Below are 21,230 nucleotides of genomic sequence, written 5' to 3' on the forward strand. Positions count from 1 at the left end.
GTGCTTTTGTGTTCCTCTCAGTGATTGTGCTAGCCTTAATTCTCTTCAAACGCAAAGGCCTGGAACAATCTGTTTGCTTTGCTACTGGCTTCTCTGTGAAATTGAAAATGGCAACAGCACCTTACTTTGACTCTAGACGAGATTAAATCGTTTCACGCTGATACTAGTTGCTGTCTTCCCAGGGTCCGGACATTTCCCAAGGAGTCTGCTCTGCTGGGCCGGGACACAGTTCGAGCTCTGATGTACTACGCGCTGAAGGTGTGGAGCGACATTGCGCCATTAAACTTCCACGAGGTGGCAGGGAACGAAGCGGACATCCAGATCGACTTCACCAAAGCGGACCATAATGACGGCTACCCCTTCGACGGGCCTGGTGGCACCGTGGCTCACGCGTTCTTCCCTGGAGAGCGCTTCACAGCCGGGGACACGCACTTCGATGACGATGAGGCTTGGACCTTCCGATCTCCAGGTAAGGCTGTGAGAGCAGCACTGAGATAGAGTTTGATGAGCTGAGTTTATGACCTCGCTTCACTCTTGCGTAATGTGTCTAGAGCAGGCCTCTGAGGAAGAGGCCAGTCTGAGAGCGGCAGATGCTCTTCTGCATCATGATTGCCCTGGCTTTCTTTCCGGGGCCTCTGCCTGGGCAGCGAAGCTTGTGTTTGTGCCTCCCTCGAAGCCTTTCTTCCAGAAGTCCTCTGCCTGGCTGAGGGTCTGTGCAAGACATGGATGAAGGCCTGTGTAGGCCATGGCTGAGGGGCTTTGCAAAACATGACTGTGCCGAAAGGCAGGCCATTGTTATACAAAGCTGCCCAGCCAGTGAACTCCCTGCTGGGTTCTGGGTGTGCCCTCCTTTCCCTCCCTTCATCCCTCTCCGGCGGCCTGGGGCCATATGCTCCTGGACAGCGCTGAAGTGTGAACCAATTAGGCCTCCCATCAGGCAAGCAGATGTTTGCATGGGGGCTTGGCAGGTGTGTGTATAATGATGGAAAGAGAGAGAGAGCGCGCTTTAGAAAGCCTTAAGACTTTGGTCAGTCTCTCTGTAGGCATGCCAGAGTGTACAGTACCTGCTAGCACTACAGTAGCTCTAAACAGTTTACTTTCTCCCCAGCCAACATGCTCCTGGGTGAAACATGGGCTTGATGGGTTCCAGGTGGGCAGGGGCTCTAAGTGGGTTTGTTCATGTGTTGTTACTGGGACTGTAATGATTGGACACAACTGGGCCCCATCATTACAGCCAACCCTAATCTCACAAATGTCTCATCTAAGCTCGATGTGCAGTGTACAACCCAGATGGGGACAATGTTTAACACCTCCTGGTCGCATCACTGGCTCTGGTGGGACCCTGCTGGGCTTCTATATGAGAGGCCAACATGGAACCTCTGGACAAAGCTTCCTGGTTCCCAGAAAGACCCCACATAGGCATGTTATCTGGGTCAGTAGCTGCCATTGGTGCCACAGTGACTCCTGTGGAGTTCAGTTCATTAATCCAGAGTTAAATTAAGCTATGAAAAAAGAGCTATGACCTGATTTGTCAGTAGAGGCTTGATGAATTTCCTTTCATACTGTGTTTTTATCTCCCCACAGAAATGTCATCTTCAAGTTCACTCTTTTTACGTCAAGCCTACCATTTTGTGTTTAATGAACACATGAGATGCCACTTGTCCTCCTACATGCTCTTCAGACCATCCTTGTTTCTGCAATACTTCACTGCCACAAAGCTTTCAGACATCACTATCACTTCTTCCTGTTTTAGGGCTTCTTTGCACAAGAAATATCATCCCATCCCTCATTTCATAACTTTATGAAAAGTTAATGCACCTAATGTCCACCAAAAACAGCATGTATTCTCTTGAGGAGCAAGTGTTTGAGAGGCTATTTGCTCCACTGATTTGTTTCTTTGGCAAAAAATGATGAACATTAATGAAGCAGGCTTTGCTGAATTAAACAGGCCAAATCATTCTCTCGCTGTGATTGACACTGGTTTGTTCCTTTAGAACTTGGTTCTGAGAGGCTTGAATGCTAGACGTGTGTCTAGAACTCAGCAGCAAGGAGATAATTATAGTCTGTGATGTTGTAAGGTCAGCAGGAGAAAGCAACCCTCTGAGGTTCAGCAGATTCAGACCATAATCTCCTTAAGATGGATGGACCTCATCATAGGAACGAGAACTTGAGTAATTGCGTTTTCTCCTCTACCCCCTCCTCCACAGTCTGGGGAAACATCTTTGAGTATATTGTTCTTGGCAGGACCTAAGAACTTTCCCCTTTGAGGACAGTCTGCTAATGTGTCTAATTACCTCTAAACCAAAATGGGGCACGAGCAGACGCGCCTATCTTGCAGAATGCTAAACGCTCCGTTTAAGCCGGTGGGCGGATACTGGCTAGATGAGTGGCAGCTAAAGCAGCCTGTGGTGCAGGTTTGGCATGCTCCCTTGGGTCAGCTAAGTGGAGTCAAGGGAGTGCTGCTTTGTTTTGACAGCATGCAGATTGCTTTTATTAATTCTCTCTCCTCTGGTTGCTTGCTAATGCAGACTGATTATTGTGGCCGGAACAGAAGCCTCATTAAGCAGGTGTTTTTTGATGACTTTTGCAATTTGGCACAAGCCTCTGATGTGTGTGCGTGCATGTGTGCTGTATGTGTGTGAGGTATATCGAGCCAGACAGTGGGTTAAAGAAATGACCCTGGTCCATTATCACCGGAGTTACCTAGCTGTCAGTCATTAGTACTGGGTATCAGCTACTTTACTTACCACTCTGAAAATAAACGGGAGTTACTCTGCCTGTGTGACTTCTTGTTACATGAGAGGGACACGGACCGGACTTCCAGAACTCCCTTGCTGACTTTATCAGGCTGATTATTTCTCCACAAGTTGGAGCTCTTGGCACTCAATTGGCTTTAACAAGTGAGCATTATTTAAAAGGGAGGAAACTGGCAGGAGCCCACACCAGACAGATCTTACGAGCATGCCAAATTGTTTGCAGTCACAAATCACAGAGGGTTCACTTGATACTGCTGCCATTGCAGAATGACAACAACCGCTGATATAGTTGATTTGGGAAACATTCACACAGTCATTTCAGCTAGATTATGGAGGTTGTGGAGACACTGAATAAAAAATACATTGCGTACATTTTTTAAGCAAATCTGAAAAAAGTTTTATTAAAGTCTGGCGGCGTTTATTAGCCCCTCGCGGGCCAGTCATCTTTTATTATATATAATCGGTAATTGCATGAAACACAATGCAAAGGAGTTTTAAAAGGTGGATCCAAGGAGTAAGTGGTTAAATATATTTTATTTTAATACACACATGGGCAAAATTGTTGGTACCCCTCGGTTAATGAGAGAAAAACCCATAGTGGTCACAGAAATAACTTGAATCTGATAAAAGTAATAATAAATAAACATGCTATGAAATTGAACCTATGAAAGTCAGACGTTGCTTTTTAACTATGCTTCAACAGAATTATTTAAAAAAATAAACTCATGTAACAGGCCTGGGCAGAAATGATGGTACTCTTAACTTAATATTTTGTTTGTTATTTTGCACAACCTTTTGAGGCAATCACTGCAATCAGACGATTCCTGTAACTGTTAGTGAGACTTCTGCACCTCTCAGCAGGTATTTTGGTCCACTCCTCATGAGCAGACTGCTCCAGTTGTCTCAGGTTTGAAGGGTCTTTTCTAGACGGCACGTTTCAGCTCCTTTCAGAGATGTTCAATAGGATTTAGGTCAGGGCTCATAGAAGGCCACTTCAGAATAGTCCAATATTTTCCTCTTAGCCATACTTGGGTGTTTTTAGCTGTGTTTACATCAAGCTGCTTGGAGATGGTCTTATAACCTTTACCTTTAACATGCTTGTCTATAATTTTCTTTATAGTCTCCTGAGACAACTCTTTCCTTCGCTTCCTCTGGTCCATGTTGAGTGTGGTACACACCATGTCACCAAACAGCACAGTGACTACCTGTAGCCCTATATATAGGCCCACTGATTGATTACAAGATTGTAGACACCTGTGATGCTAATTAGTGGACACACCTTGATTTAACATGTCCCTTTGGTCACATTATTTTCAGGGGTACCATCATTTTTGTCCAGGCCTGTTTAATGAGTTTACTTTTTAAATAATTCTGTTGAAGCATGGTTCAAAATCAATGTTGGATTTTCATTTGTTCATTTTCATAGAATTTTTATTTATTATTACTTTTGTCAGATTCAAGTTATTTCTGTGATCATTGTGGGTTTTTCTTTCATTAACTGAGGGGTACCAACAATTTCGTCCGCGTGTGTATATATTTTAATAATAATAATAATAATTTATCATTAGTGGCTTAGTGGTCTAATACACTGCCACTATGGCCTGGGCCATGAATTAAGAGCCATGCTGTTTTGCCATCAGTGGCCGGAGTCTGAGACAACACAAATGTCCGTGCTCTCTCCAGGTGGGTAGATGCCGCTCTCTCTCCACTCTTAAAGTGATGTTGGCCAGCATAGTTGTCTTTTAGCTGGTGCGGTGAAGCAGAGGACCCGAAATTGTCCTCAAAGCGTGTCGGCTGCTGGCAATGCTGCATCGGCGGCAGTTTGAAAAGAGACAGTTTCTGGTTTTAATGTTAAGTCCTTACCCTCCTAATGTGGGGAGCATTGCTAGTGCTAGGGAGAGCTACGAACGGATGGGTTAATTGGAAGTAGCAAATTGTGAGAAAAAGGGGCCAAATCCGACAAAACAAACTAAATGAATAAATAAAACTATATTCATAAAAGTACAGCAAAGGAAACATATTTTCAAAGTGTTTTCATAGGTAACTCAGCCACACAATGTCAACCAACTATACCAGTCTGTTAAATAGTACTACAGTGAAATCTATTTCTTTTGATTAAATGCATAATGTGACATTCCCCAGCTAGTATGGGTGACCAAAACCCAACATCTGCTACACTTCATAACGTTAACATCCACTCAATGTTAAAACCTAACATTGTAAGATGTTGATCGGTTGATATGTGTAACGTCAATGTTGTTTTTTTGACTGAACCCAAATTAACGTCTGGTGCCTGCTGGGTCTGGACGGTTTGTTTGGCTTATTTTGAATGTACTCTTTGAATCTGGGAGCAGCATGTAGCACTGCTGTAAAGCAGTTGTGACACTGTGAGGATATATTTTCCACACACAGTAATTTTGGTGGCATCTTGGTAAACAACAAGCACTAGACCTGAACTGTAGTAGCCACAAGCTTGCATTTTACGTGCCTGTGTTTACACAAAAGGCGTCTATTTCAGACGCTGTCAAAACGGCAGCATTGCAGATCATTCCGCAGACGTTTTCCTGCTTCAGGTGGTGGATAATGTTCATTTGTGGAGCCTCTACAATAAAGGAAATTGAATCGAGAATCAAAAGTGAAGTAGGCTTAATAACAGCTGATAGCCCTTTATTAAAATATACCTGGGTCCGCCACAAACCCGATCCTCTGGACTGGATGGAGACATCACTCATTATAGCACATGGAGCAACCTCAACCTCAAATACAGGCCTCTCTATGTGCCAGCAGAAGCACCTTTATCTGGCATGCTGCATGTGTCCTTTCTCAGAGCAGCCTAAACGTAGCAAGATCCATCTGAAAGAGTCTGTTACCATTGCGAAGCGATCACCGCAAAGCACCGCAGGCCTCTGACAGGCACAAATAAATGCAGTGGCGTTTGAATGAGAGCGCTATTAAAATGAAACTCTGTGGAGTCAGGCTCACGTTCGTCTTTCAGAGCGCGTGTGTGCATGTGCAGATTAGAGCGAGCATTGTGCCCGTAAGTCATCCAGGTGACTTCCACAACCCAGGAAAAGTTGCCTTTTGTGTCTGGGAATCTTTGAAGTGTGTTGATGCTCATGCAAACCGTAGAATCTGCACGGGAGGCTGAGAAACCGTTTGAGAAGGTGCAACCCCTAATCTTAATCAGCAAATCACAGCTTTAAGGTTTGACTTCTCGAGGAGCCAGACTCGAGCTGAGCTGTGTTTTTATTTTTTTTATTTATTTTATTTATTTTTTTTTTTTTTAAACAGATTTGCAGAAGAGGACAACTGCCATAACTTTCTGCAGTTTATACCCAGCTGCACAGCTTGGGGTTCTCTATCTTTCTCTGACTAAACATTTGATTGACAGCTTCCTGGCTCTGACTATATTGTTATCTCTCAGGGCCATTTAACGGGAAGGTGTTGAAAGCCTTTGTGTCTGAGTGAGCCTCTTAAAACCGCCTGTCTGTGGTGATAAATGCAGGAATAAGAACTTCCGAAACATGTAAAAGGTTCGAAACATCAAACCAAAGAGCTCTGTGTTCAAAATTAGAGTGTTATGCAACTCTGTGCCCTGAGTTACACTGTTCTGCTCATCAGGGAGGTGATCTTTAAGCGCTGTAGTTCTGAGATCCGAGTTTCCGTCTTTGCACAATGTGTACCTAAGGTTCTCCGTTTCGGTCTGGTGGTCTGCAGATTCTCACGGGATGGACTTGTTTGCTGTGGCGGTGCATGAGTTCGGCCATGCCATAGGACTCGCCCATACATCTGCTATCGAATCCATCATGCGGCCGTACTATCAGGGTCCTGTGGGCGACCCTCTCAAGTACGATCTCCCGTATGAAGACAAGGTCAGAGTGTGGCAGCTATACGGTAAGAATAAACATGCTGTACATTTCTATCTTCTGTAAAAGTCACAGTTCTATTTCTCACAGCTTTCTCCTTAACCTAAATGTAGTGGTGTATGTGTAATGTAATGTTTGGGGTCTGATGTTAGCTTGTAGTTAGCTTGAGGATAGTGTAGCTAACAATTAATTGAAGGTTAACTGTCTCTACTGTCCAGGATCTAGTACAAGATTTTAGAGCATTGCTGTGAAGATTTCATTGAGGTCAGGATGTTGGATGATCACCACCCCATCTCATCCCCAACTCCCCAGCTCACCCCAAAAATATCGAATGGAGCCCCGTCTATCCAGAGAACACAGTTCCACAGCTCAATGCTGGGGGGGCTTTAAGTCTCTCCAGACCATGCCTGGCTTCATGTTTAGGTCCTCTTCAATAGGCAGTACTTTCTCTACAGGGACTTGATAAGTTCCAAGCCCCACACTGCAAATATATGATCTTGGTGATCTTCAAACTAGTCAATATATAATATATAAATTATATTGTGGATATTTTTAAGGTTGCTTTTAGGTTGTCTACAGATGTTCAAACTCTCTGTTGAAGCGGAATATTGAACATTTGAGAGAGCAGTAAAGTGCAGTGCAAGAAGAAAACCCGTAAAACCCTGATTAATTAAAAGCCAGACACAACAGACAGCTCTTAACCATCCTCTTAAATGTGCAGAGATCGTCAAGAGTGCTCAGGTCATCAAGAAGAGAGTTTCAAAGATAATGGGGAAAAAAGCTGCCTTTCCACTTTTAAGCCAGGCTATCCCTGCTGGCTGAGCTAAGGGCTCTTGAGAGAGCATATCTAGTAATCAGATCACTGAGATAAGCTCCATGGACAGGAAATTAGTCACCTTGCATGTTCAAGGTGGCAGTAACTTTAGGATCTTGCAGATGGTGTTGCACGAAGATAATCGGGCTATAGATACCTGCGGGGTGTGTGACGGATTTTAAGATTGGGAAGTAGAGGAACAGTGCAGTGAGTGTTTCGTTGGATGTATGGAAAATGGGCTGCAAAGCAGATGTTAATTATTGGCAAAAAGAAGTGATTGCATAGTGTGAAGCAAGCAGCTGAATTTGCAGGTGTAAGGAAGTGTACGGTCATACGGGTCTACCAGCAGTGGCAGTACCACTGGTAGACCTGTATCACTGTACGCTTCAGCTGCTTCCTTCACACCATGGCCCAAATATGACTTATTTTCAACACATCCAACAAGACATGGGGCAGTAGTGGCTCAGCGGCTAGAGCTCCGGGCTATTGATGACAGGGTTGTGGGTTTGATACCCGGGCTCGGCAAGCTGCCACTGTTGGGCCCTTCACCCTCTCTGCTCCCCGGGCGCGGCAGCAATGGCTGCCCACCGCTCCGGGTATGTGTGCTCACTGTCACTGTGTGTATTTCACTGGTGTGTATGTGTGTGTTCACTGCACGGATGGGATAAAAGCAGAGACTCGAGACATTCACTGCACTGTACCACCTCTTCTCAGTCTATAAATCCTGTCGTACACCCTTGTGCAACGGCATCTGCAAGAGCCTGAAGTTACTGCCACCTTAAACATGCACGGTGACTCATTTTGTGTCCAGGGAGTTTATAAGTATAAGGCCTTGAAGTCTTCTTGACCTCAATTTTTAATGAAACCGGAAACAATGTAGTTGCTTGAGGACATAATGTACAGTAGGATCCCTCATTTTAATGCATGTCAGGATTCTGCACCCTTTGCAAACTAAAAAATCACTAGATATTCATATTTATTACTAGATTCTTATCATTTGCTAAAGGTAAGTCATTTTTATTGTGTACATTTATCAGTGAATACAGTTGTATTAGTTTTATCACATCATTTTTTGCTTGTTTCAGGCACTTTTTCAAATGTTTTAAAACAAACAACTTTGTTTGCTGGTGGCACTCTGCAGATTTACGACTAGAGTTCATCTTGTCGAGATACCATTCTTTGCAATGCACAAGGACAGACACTCGCCCACCTTTGCCTTCACATTGTAGCTGCAGAGGCAGAGCGGAGTGAAGAGAGAAGACGAGGTGAAAGGACTGAACTTGTGCCCAGACTGACAGACAAACAGATGCCCTAATCTGTTCACAAAAAGCATTGGCTGCTGCTTGTCTCTCTCTCTCTCTCTCTCTCTCTCTCTCTCTCTCTCCCTCTCTCCTCATACATCTCTCCCTCCCATTCATCTCCCCTCTCTCACAGCACAAGCGCTCACCATAATTAGCAGGCATTGTGGGTGGGTCCGTGGTGCCGCGCGCCCCCCCCAGCGGGCACCTCTGCATGATCCTGTAGTGCAGAGACACGAGCCTCAAAATAGGGGCACAGGAAGGAGAATTGATTTGTTTAAATTGGAGGATTATTGATTTAATTACACAGCGGTGCTGGAGACAGATGGAGAATGCGGGGTTTAATTGGCCGTCTCGCTGCCTCAGACCGAGCTTATCGCAGCACAGCATGCCACAGAATACCCAGCCTCTACGCAAAACACCCAGGACCAGCCCAGGCAGAGAAAGGCAGGGGGAGAAGAGGGTGGGCGGTGAGAGGGAGAGATAGAGATAGCGTGAGAGTGAGAGAGAAAAGAAGCATTAATGTCAAGTACCAAGGATAAGAGAGAGCTATGGCAGGGACAGGAGAACAGGAGTGAAGAATGCTGTAGATGGATCAGGATATTTAAGATCCTCTTACAAACACAGATTCAATCAGGGCAGGTGTGAGGTTTGACTGACTGTGCAGGGTCTGAGCCGCTCTCAGGCTTGTGTGAGGTCTGCTCAAGTCATTAACACTTCCATCCCTGACTGGTTTCCTGCCCTGTTTGAGAAGCCGACGGAGGAGTCGTAATGAGGGCTTTCATATTTATCTTAAGCTTGTCGGTAGAAATGATCTTAGTGTGTAAAAAATTACCAATTATGAGTAGCAGTTAAGAGTAGCATCACTATGTTCAATACCAGACTATACTATGGTAAATAAATGAAACGCACTCATCACTGTCTGAACACTAAGGACCTGTTTTCCGTACATTAATTAGGACTGCACAGCATTCTGAAAGGAAATCAGTTCCGTTGAAAGGAGAACTTAGAAAGACTAGAATTAAGGCCTGTCATGGATGTTTACTGGATTAGTAAACTGGCCTGATGTTATTTTAATTCAGTGTCTTTTTTGTCAGTAAATAAATCAATCAATCAAATAAGCTGCCAAATATTGTAGATGCAACCCTAATTTGGCATATTCCAAATGTAGGATCAATAGCTAGATGAAAAAAAAAACAAAAACAAAACAATATATATATATATATACACGCAATATGGACAAAAGTATTGGGACACCTGCTCATTCATTCATAGGAGATTCAAAAAGGGTTTATCCTTTTTAGTAAAAAGCTTCTCTGTGTCAAGGCTGTGTGTTGCCATGGTAACGGGGTAACATGGTAATAGAGGAATATTAAGAGGAATATTAAGACCACGCCTAGGCCGCAATTCTTAGTGTTATGTCATATTTCTGCTTAGTGTTTTCTATTTGAACTGTGCTGAACGCTTTTTATGTATATATACAATATGGACAAGTATTGTGACACCCCAATATATATATATATAAGTCTATATCTATATCATAATTTCTTTTTTCAAACCACATCACTATTGATTTTCAGTTGTGCAACTGTGACAGCCCTGATTTATTTTTTTTGTTGTTTGTGATAGCACACTGATTAAAAGAAGAATCCCTCTCCAAATGTAGCCAAAGTAGCTCACGCTTAATGAAAACTGGTGATCAGTTAGCCTGATTGCATTTACATAAAGCTACACAGCCCCTGCAAGAAGCTTTAATCATTGTGAGAGGCTTTATCAGTTTTGCTCATCCAAAATACACTCAAAAGGGTCTAAAAGGGTCTAAAGCAAATCATGTTTCCTTATTCCCTCAGTCTCGAGAATGACTAAAGCATATGCGCTTTCCCACTGCAGTTTTCCCCACAACACCACTTCACTGCAAATGTGCGAATGACTGTGTTTGAACGTGCTGGCGCATGATGTTCTCTCGTTCAGAAATGACCTGGGTTGCGGGGCCTTTTTGTTAGGTGTCCGGGATTCGGTCTCACACACTGTGCGTCCAGATGACCCCTCGCGCACAGCTGACCCGCCAGTCCTGCTAGACCTGCCGGAGAACAGATCGACTGTGCCGTGAGTACATTTTCCCACACAGAGAGAGAGAGAGAGAGAGAGAGAGAGAGAGTTCTCAATGAAAGTTAGCATGTCCTGAATACGTTGCACTGATGCTGAGACAATGACTCTCTCTGCTTTTTAAAAGCAAGCGTCAGAAACCGGCAAATAATACACTGCATCCTTGTCACCTCATAAGTGTGATTGTGCTTTGGCGAGCAGCCCATAGCTTTTCATTGCTCTCGTACTGTCTTCACAGATGATGGGTGAAAAAGGTGGACTTGAGCCTGGCAAAGGTCATTAACGCCTTCTTCTCTGAGAGCTAATAGGCTAATAGGCTGTGAATAAAGATCTTTGTTAATAAGGTGCAGGGCTGAGTTCTACCTCACAAAAGAAGCACTGTCACTATAATTGCTGCTTCGTTAGCAACCCAAACACGACAAGCCCCTAAATCAGTCATTAGCCAAGGGATAATGCATTCAAGGGCCCCTCCTGCAAGCGGGTGATAACATCTCCCTTGATGTTTGGCCAGTTTTAATTGAAATACCTAATGAGTTTACGCAAACTTGTTCATGGTGTCTGTGCAAATATAGCAAGCCAAAATATGAAAGCATACATGACTGCACAATTACACAAGCACACACTCGCCCACGCACACACAGTCTCTCTGTTGTTGATACACTAGATCAATAGTGCGGTAGGCTATATATTTTTCACTGTCCTCTGTTGCCACCAGTGGCTTCTGTCTTCTCTGTTCTTTTTCAAATGTGTTTGTTTTCTCTCTTTTTCGACTTTTTCTTCATGCCGTTCAGACCAGCGCGCGATGCCCCTGACAGATGCACCAGTCACTTTGATGCAGTGGCCCAGATCCGAGGCGAGGCCTTCTTTTTCAAAGGTACAGACACATTTGGGGGGAAAAAAGGGACCTGGCTGAAATCAATATACCCTAGCAGTCACTGTACAGAACCAGTGGTCAAATGCGATGTTTCTTGGCATTTCTATTAATATCTTTGTGATAATACAGTGCAGAAATACGGTTTAGGCATTTCCTGAATCTGTAGAGCCCGCCCTTTTGACACCCTTGACTGGATACTCACAGCTGCCTCTCACTGTGTCTAACTGGTCTGTAATTGGTGGATTTGTGTGTCTATTTATAGGCTTTTGTCAAATTAACCAATGGACAGTTAGAAACTCGTCTTCTGCCTCTCACCATGTCTAATTGGTGGATTTGTGTGTCTGTCATCTGCCTCTCATCTGTAATTGGTGGATTTGTGTGTCTATTTATGGGCTTGTGTCAAATTAACCAATGGACACTCAGAAACTCGTCTTCTGCCTCTCACCATGTCTAATTGGTGGATTCGTGTGTCCATCCTCTGCCTCTCATCTGTAATTGCTGGTTTTGTGTGTTCGTCATCTGCCTTTCACCTGTTATTGGTGGATTTGCGTGTCCATCTATGGGTTTGTGTCAAACTATCTAGATACTCAGAAACTTGTCTTCTGCCTCTCGCCATTTATATGGAGTTATGTAATAACTAAAAGTTTGGGAGAAGGACCACGCCCCAACTCCTCATCTACATTACTACACGCTATATAGCTGCTCCTCTCCCCTCTCCTTCTTGTGACGAAAATTTGCATCCCTCCATCGCCCCTTCTCCTTCCGATGGTCCAATTTTATCTATCCAGGGGAGTCTGGCTTTGGGTCCCATCAGCTCGAAGCCCGCCAAGAACCCCAGACCAAATTTCTCGAGTTCTCCTCCTTGCCTCAGTCAAGCGTGGTCTGCACTTCACAAAAAACTTATTATATTCAAACATGCTTTTGTTTGGATGAAACCAAAAACTACTATTAAGAATTTCTAAAATCTGACGTTTACTATTTTTTTCAGAAAGAATTTCTAGGTATATACAAACTTCATAAACGTAATCAGTGTTTGATCAGTGAATACAGCCCTTTAACCTCAGTGCAAGTGGTCTTTTGCTTCAACTGTGATGGGAAAAGAAAATCGGCTTACATCACCGCTCGTGTTCATCCTCGCAGCTGAAATAAAAAGGGCCCTGCTTTGTTTGCTTGACTAGTTCAGACAGCTGGGCACTTGGGTATCCACTGCCCCAGGGCATGTGCACATGTTTTCCCTTTGGTTAACCATGGTTTCCTGTACAGCCACGCAATAGCACAACATAACAGCTCCAGTAACAAATATATAGGCAGATGTGTGTATATACACATATGGACCTAGTGGAATGAAGGTCTAACTCTGGGTGCCTCCCGTAGGGAAGTACTTTTGGCGTCTGACACGGGAGCGGCACCTGGTGTCCTTGAGACCTGCTCAGATCCACCGCTTCTGGAGGGGCCTACCAGACAACCTGGACAGCGTAGACGCCGTGTATGAGAGGCCCGGAGACCATAAAATCGTCTTCTTCAAAGGTACGTCTGATGGACTGTTCTCTTCAGATCATCATACAGTCTTCTGTAGAATTCCTCGGCCTCACTGTAATAAGACTTCAGCTATTATTCCGGAAAATCTCACCATCTTATTTTGGTATTAAAGAAATCATAAAAGTGTATTGTATTGTTTTACTAGGGGTTCATCGATCATGAATTATGGGAATATTTTTTTTTACAACCAATTTGGCCTATGGCTGTTTAGAAAATTGCAGTAAATATTTTATTATATTTAAACATTATATTAAAGCACCAGTAAAACAGTTTATTTGCTCTTTAATCAAACTTACACTTTGTTGGTTAATTAAACACACTGGTATGAAATGCACAGGCTGGTGGATTTGAGCATGCACAAATACTTTCAAATACAGTATGCTTGTACTTACCTGGCTCACATTATTTACACAGTAAAACTACAACATAGAACAACCAGAATTAAAAAGAAATAAATTGGCCAGTTGCCAAGTCACCGATTAACAAGCATTTTTGCCATTTTGACAAATTAAACTGAAGCTCTGAAAACATTTACCTAAAATCAACCACCAGGGGCTCCAGAATGTGCTGGCCCCATCATCAGTTCGACCCCCAGTGCTGCCACAACCATCCATGGCCAGGAATCCCACAGAGCACAGTTGGCCACGCTCTCACTCTCTCTCTCTCTTTCTCTCTCTGGGTGGGTAGAATGGCCCTCCCTCTCCTCATCGCTCAGTGCAGTAATAGCTGGCACAGGCATCTGTGAGCTGATTTAACAGAACTGGCGGCTGGCGTTCTCCAAGCGCGTTCAGCTGTCCATTGTGGTAGTGGCAGTTTAGAGAGATGGAGTGGCTGAGTTCATGTGACTTGGAGGAAGCACTTGCTAGCTTTCATCCCCCAGCATCTGATAGCATTGTGTGATTGGGAGAGACCCAGGAAAGGGGGTGGAAATTGGTAAATGTGGAAAATGGGGGGAAAATAACCCCAACGAAGCACCAAGCTAACAGAGACTTGCTTTCACACAGTACTAAGCATAAACATTGACCTCTGAAGCTTATAAAGCAGGCAAATGACTTTGTATTTTGTAGTTTTTTAGTTACGCTGTCTTCTACCAGCTATGAATACTTGTTCCCTTTCACGCAAGCCCAGTAATTACATGCGTCAGCCCTCATTTGGACACACAGTCTTTGCTGTGTGTTTGAGTGCCAATTTTCACAACACACAATGTTGAGCTGATAGAAGGCAATCTTCAGTAGGCCGTAGTTGGCCGACTTCATCCACATCAGCTTGATGTGTCTGGACAAATATTGACAGATTCCAATCCTGTCTGATCCATCACACACACATACTTTTTTCTTTTAAAGCTTTTATCAGCTCATGATAACCGTCTGAAATGTCTCCTACGCCTCACTTTAGGAGTGAAATACTGGGTGTTCAAGGACAACATTGTGGAGGAAGGCTACCCACGGCCGATCAGTGATTTCGGACTGCCCATGGAGGGTGTGGATGCTGTCTTTGTCTGGCTGCATAATGACAAGACCTACTTCTTCAAGGACAACCGTTACTGGCGCTACGACGACCACCTGCGGCGCATGGACCTGGGCTACCCTAAAGACACTACGTTATGGAAAGGGGTTCCAGCTCAGCTTGACGATGCCATGCGCTGGTCTGATAGTGAGTACCTGGGTCCTGTCTCTCTTTCTTCAATAAGCCCTGTCAGTAAGTTGCTTTGACAAGCACAACAGCTTTGTCCTTCATCTGAAACACACTGGGTTGTTTATTTAAATTATTCAACCTCCACTGCAAGTTAAGTTTATTAGCAAAATCAAAAAACCTTTAGTTATTTGCAATAAACCAATCAAACAAGAACAATTTAATTGATATAACCAGTTGCTTCTCCAAATTCAACACATAATGCCACTTTTAATGATGACTAAAGTGTTAAATGTATCCAACCTAGGGCTGGGCGATATGGTAAAAAAACTATATCACAATATTTAAAGACTTTAAAGCCACAAAGATATTTATCACGATATATGTAAATCACAGACTAAAAACATTAGTAGCGACAGACTCTTATAAACCACTATTCAGAGACTCTCCCGTACTGAATACAGTGGTTTTTATTCAACATCTGCTGCATCTAATTAAACCAGTCTAGTTACACTGTTTGTAACAAAACCTGCAGCTGATCTGTGTTTATTAAGCACTAACAGTATCCTCAATTATCACGATAACAAAAAAATTTGCTGTTATGACCTGCTGCAAAGGTAACGCATAGCCAGACACCAGCTTCTGGCAGCTTTCCTGAGTCACTAAAACTAGATCAATTAGCCAGTATGTGCCTAGAACAGATCAGAATGATCAGATGTTTGTAAACATACAGCATCAAAACCAGTGGTCAATACGAACTAAACTGAACTGACTCAAGCGATAATAGTAAAATCTAGTTATAGAGTCTGTAACGTCAAATGTACCCTACTGCACAATGGATTTAGATTTAGGTTTAGGTTTAGTTTTGTTTTCTTCCTAGCTTTCAAAAGTAGTAGAGCTGCTTTGAGAAGTATTAAACCCACTGAGAGGGGGTCCTGAGTGGTCCAGCGGAATAAGGTGCTGTCAATATGAGCAGAGAATCGCTAGTTTAAATCCCAGTCATGCTGCTAACCATCGGGACCTGAGACCCCGAGAGCAAGGCAGTTGGCCTTGCTCTCAGTTTGGAAAGGGAGGCGGTGTCTGGCTGAGCAGGTGTCGGGAGGGGACGTGTGTCAGTCTTCACCTTCTCAGTGTCTGGAGCATTGCATGTGATGGGGGAAGAATATGTAGGTTGGGGAATTACTGGTCCAGAGAAAAGGAGAAGATGGGTAAAAATCAGAAATAAAAAATACAAAGCATAGCACCAGTTCTCAGAGAGGCACTAATTAGCATCATCATAGTGGGCAAGTCCACTCGGGTGAAGGCCTCTTTATTAACCACTGCATTGAAATCTGTAGCTGGTTCATGTTTATGATTGCCGGGCTAAAGAATTAAGGGCCTGGATTAAAGGACTGGAATTCACAACAATAATCTGCTGACATTGTTATTATTATTATTATTATTATTATTAGGATCAAAACATTCTCATACATAATAAATACCAAACCGGAATACAACAATAATAAGACTATTAAACCCCAGCTTAATTATGTGGAATTTAATATTAGAGAGCACAAATCTGTTTATTTATACACAGCAAGTTCACCACTGCTTTACTGGTTAGTCCAGTGAACGGCACACTTGCTATTGCTATTACAATAGGGGCATCTGGTGCAGTGGTGGCTCAGCGGTTAGAGCGCTGTGATATCAATAACAGGGTTGTGGGTTCGATTCCCGGGCTCGGCAAGCTGCCACTGTTGGGCCCTTGAGCAAGGCCCTTTACCCTCTCTGCTCCCCGGGCGCTGGAGTTGGCTGCCCACCGCTCTGGGTGTGTGTGTGTACTTACTGCCCCTAACACGTGTGTGTGTGTGTGTGTGTGTGTGTGTGTGTGTGTGTGTGTGTGAGTGTGTTCACTACCAGATGGGTTAAATGCGGAGGACACATTTCGCTGTACAGTGTACAGTGACAAATACATGCACCTTTACCTTTATCTAGTTTGTCAAACTGTGAATATGTCAAATATCTTTTTGAGAATTTGATGGCATTACTGAGGTCATTGGCTGATGTTAAATGATGTTAATCCATCATTCCTAAGAATGCAGCATTGGCATTAGAGCTTCTATTCTCTATTCTACTGGCACTGCTTTTTTATGGAGGTTATACAAGCGGAGTGTGTGCCCACACAGGTTCACTCTGCCTGAGTATTTTCTAAAATTGGCAAGTTAAATTTCCATGGTTTAAATGTACAAACTGTGCTATATTTCATGCCACGATTTAACGATGTAGATTCAAAGTACCACTAGATTCAAAGTACCCCCCCGCTGCCTCTGCTGTTGTGTGTGCATCTTTCTTATACTGCTTGGTTAACTCCCAGCCTTGTTGTCGGCTGGAAAAGCACGTTACCACATTCTGTAACTTAAATGCCATACATCTGACTTAAACCTGTGCTGTATCTTCTACTTTCATTAGTTAAAGCAACAGTATGTAACATTGTTACCTTAAAATAACAGCTTCAGGATCATATTAATGCTTCACTGGCTTGTGAAAGGGAAGAATAGCATCTCTTATATAGCCTTTCTATTCCAGTCACTGCACGCTGCTGACTGCACAATGTAACTCTGGTAGTGCAGGCAGGACAATGCAGAACTGCTTAATGCAATGTATTTGTGTACAGTCCTGTAATATTACTATACCACTACTGTCCACATGCATCATTCACTTTCAGTGACTGTGAGTAATACGGCTGACTGAAAGCACAAATTCCTCTTCCCGACTGTAGGGGGAGCCTGGGAGCTAGAAATACCAATTCTCACATACTGCTGCTTTAAATATAACCATATATAGAAGAATTCAGGTGTAATGCATAAAAAAAATAGTCAGAGTGTCAGGAGATCAAAATGAGGTCAGTGTCAGGAGTGTTTAATGTGATACTTGCTCAGCCCAGTCATTTGTTTTTGTGTGCATATTACTCGGCAAGGCATGTTAGAGACTTAACGCAGGTTATTTGGTACGAAATCAGCAATAGCCACCAGGGTTTATCGAGGTTATCCTTTATGTATTGTAGATATTTACAGTTGCAGTTCTATATTTTGTGTTGTGCTTTCAGATTGGGCAGAAATAGCTCTCTTGTTTGGGTTATGAAAGATGTGCTGACAGATGTTGTTAATTGTGTGGTTGTCATAGCAGCAGCTGAGGAGTCTGTCTGAGCTAAAGGCAGCGGGGGCATCATGTCCTGTCTAACTCGAGCTATTGTGTGTGCGCATGTGTTGCTTTCATGGTATTAGTCTTCCCCACACTCAAGACTGGAGAGCGTGCCTTTGAAACGTCCTGCTGTTAATAAAATTGAATAGCCCGTAGCGGCATGAGAACGCACGCACAGACACACGCAGTACACATTCTTTTCATATTGCTTGTAAATTCAGAATGAATTTTGGTTTCAATAATGTGATGAAAAGGCAATTTTCCTGGACGATGCGCTTGTAGGCGTCTACTTTATGCTGCCGTGTGCTGTATTGAAAATTAAAGCATTGCGTTTAATCAGTAATTAAAGAAAGTCTTTGGAATTAATATTAGGCCACATCTGCAGTGGAATGCAGGAATCCAGGTTTACTGGAGCTTATATTACATACCAACAATGTCATGAACCTTGACGCTATTGCAAGCAGGTTGTATAAGCGTGTGAGTGTAGTACTCTATGGCACGCTGCTTCTATTTTCTGATGTTGTAACAACATATTAAACTAGAAGAAGGGCTGTGGCGTGTCTCTGCATGGGGATAATCTGACAATTGTGTACAATTCTACAGTCATTGTGTCTCTTTATACTCGTAATGTGTTGTCTGCCTCATGAACACAATCACAGGCCTGCAAGGAGTCATGTTCTCACAGACACCACTCAATCATGATGCCAATCAATGCAGCACTGTATGGACCAAACCACACCACAGTGTTCATCACAGCGCAAACGCTCTCCCACGGGCTTACCGTCTTTCTCTCTCACTTTTCCACCTCCTCCTCCTCCTCCTCCTCCCACTCCCAGTTTTCAATGACATGCCATTTCCTCATTTTTCAATTTGCTGTACAGAAAAGAAAAACTCAGACTGCACACACACACACACACATACACACACATTAAAATCCATACTGCCATGTTCACTTTCTCACTCTTGTTTGAATCTGTCTGCATATTTATCTCCCCAAAGCCCCTGACACACCTGATTTGCCATGGATAAGTGTCAGTGGCTGGCCCCTAGTGTGTGTGTCGCGTCTCACAGCATTAGCCCTAGTTGTTTCTAGGGTTTTTGCTGTTGTTTATCGTGTTGACTGAGCAAGTTCAAGCTGCAGTCGAATCGAAACGGAGCATTGCAAATATATAACACTCTCGAGATTACACACACCAAGACAAGCCTCACTGTTTAATGCAGAGTTAGCGCTACCATTGCTGTTATAATGGCCAGCTTTTTAAACCAATAGTATTTAAAGCCACAGGGAACTCAAATGTAGGTTTTGTTTATAATTAGGTTAAAGCAATATTATGCAGCAATTTTACCTTCAAATAACAGCTTCAGAATCATGTGGATGCTCCACTGACTGTAATCGGGAGAATACCGTCTCTGTCATTGCCACTTCAGGCTGAAACACTGCTACTGCGCCCTGGAACTGTGCACGAGAACTGCGACATGCGGCGTAACCCGAGTCATATTTATATTATTATAATAAATCCTGTAATACTGCATTACTCTACCGCCTCAGTCCACATGCTTCTTTCACCTCAGATACCAGTTTCTGTATTTCTAAGCTTGTTAACAAATGCATGTGTAGAGCTGTCCATAAGGGGGCGCTCATGGTGCGATTTGTATTTACAGCACTGGGGTAAAAGTAAATTATACTCCCCAAATCTAGGGGCAGCATTCCTAATATTTTTAGCTTGTCCCATAAGAGATGCTAATCCGGGGCACCCCCGGGCTGATGTGTTTTGTTTTGTCTTATCTATCCATAGCTAGCTAACCTGTCCGTCTCTCTGCCCGTCTGTCGTCCATCTATTTGTGTGCGTCTTGGTCTGTTTGTTTGTTTGTTTATTTGGCCCTTTGCACATTCATTGGTTCATCCGTCTGCCTGTCACTTCGCCTGTTTGTTTGTGTCTAGGTCCATTCATCCAGCAGGCCATATTAGCATTCGATGGGTGTTCCCTGTCTACCCAGCCAGCACTAAAGTAAATCTTTTCTAAAGATTCATTCAGTTCTCCCTGCTGAGCCAGTGTGTTTAGTTCTGCAGGGAGTTTTACAGGCATGTCAACCTTGCTCATTAAAATATTAGTTAGACAGTTCTTAGAGACACTGTATGGACAATAGTTTTGGGACGCACCTTTTAATCATTGAATTCAGGTGTTTTATTCAGTCCCATTGCCACAGGTGTGTAAAATCAAGCACCTAGCCATGCAAACATGGGTATTTCTACATAGCTCCCTGAATTCCAGCGTGGTATTGTAATAGGATGCCACTGTTGTAACAACAAGTCCCTCCTAGATTTTCCACCATCACCTATGAGTGGTATTATTGAAAAGTGGAAGCGTTTAGGAACCACAGCAGCTCAGCCTCCGTTTTTAGGCCACACAAAGTTGCAGATATTCATATTCATGGAATGTCATAAAAGCTCCTGTTGGTGTAATGTGTAGTTGTCCCAATACTTTTGTCCATATGGTAGGTGTAGGTGTGATTAGTGTTTTCTAAGCTGTGTTTGATCGCACTTTGATCCATCAATTCTGACGGATGTTAAATATAACACAGTTTTAGGATCATATCTGTAATTTTAATATTTTACAGGTGTTTTATTTTCCCTGGGACCTTTAAAATGTTATTCCTAACAAAAATTGATTATTGTTATGGGTAAACATGCACACATGAAAGTGTAGCTCTGACGCACACTTAGATTTAAAACCATGGGCCGCTCAACCATATCATTATCCTTATCCTTTTTTTGCCATTTAATTATCAACATGCACCAACCAGTCATTTATTTCACTGCTAAATGGACAAACCCTCACATTTAAGTAGCCTTTTAACCCCCCCAGCACCAAGCCGACAGTGGTTTACCTTCACTTTTACACAGAGCGCTTAGCTTAGACTCAGCTTGTATCACATTCATGCAATATGCTCTCTTCTTTGTATCTTGGTCTCTTTTCCAGTGCTGTTTTTTTTGTGGAAACCACAGCAAGTGATCAAAAGGAGGCATCTAAATGGGTCCTGTCAGATTAGAATTTGTAAGGGGAGCAGAATATCCCTTCAATTGACTTTTTATTATTTTTATATATATATATATATTTGGAAATAGTTGCTGTCACGCAACAGGATCATGGGTACCTATGGCTC

General features: G+C 43.1%; 1 protein-coding gene across 1 annotated transcript in view; it reads left to right on the forward strand.

The window, feature by feature from the left end:
* mmp17a (matrix metallopeptidase 17a) overlaps nt 1-21,230 on the forward strand; it is an 81,659-nt gene that overhangs the window by 56,626 nt on the left and 3,803 nt on the right. Inside the window, exons 4-9 of the mRNA XM_072662308.1 lie at nt 183-469; nt 6,474-6,650; nt 10,738-10,840; nt 11,632-11,714; nt 13,089-13,241; nt 14,649-14,906. Coding sequence (XP_072518409.1) covers nt 183-469; nt 6,474-6,650; nt 10,738-10,840; nt 11,632-11,714; nt 13,089-13,241; nt 14,649-14,906 — 1,061 coding nt within the window. The remainder of the gene's footprint in view (nt 1-182; nt 470-6,473; nt 6,651-10,737; nt 10,841-11,631; nt 11,715-13,088; nt 13,242-14,648; nt 14,907-21,230) is intronic.

The sequence above is a fragment of the Salminus brasiliensis genome, chromosome 18, assembly GCF_030463535.1.
Source record: "Salminus brasiliensis chromosome 18, fSalBra1.hap2, whole genome shotgun sequence".
Lineage (NCBI taxonomy): Eukaryota > Metazoa > Chordata > Actinopteri > Characiformes > Bryconidae > Salminus > Salminus brasiliensis.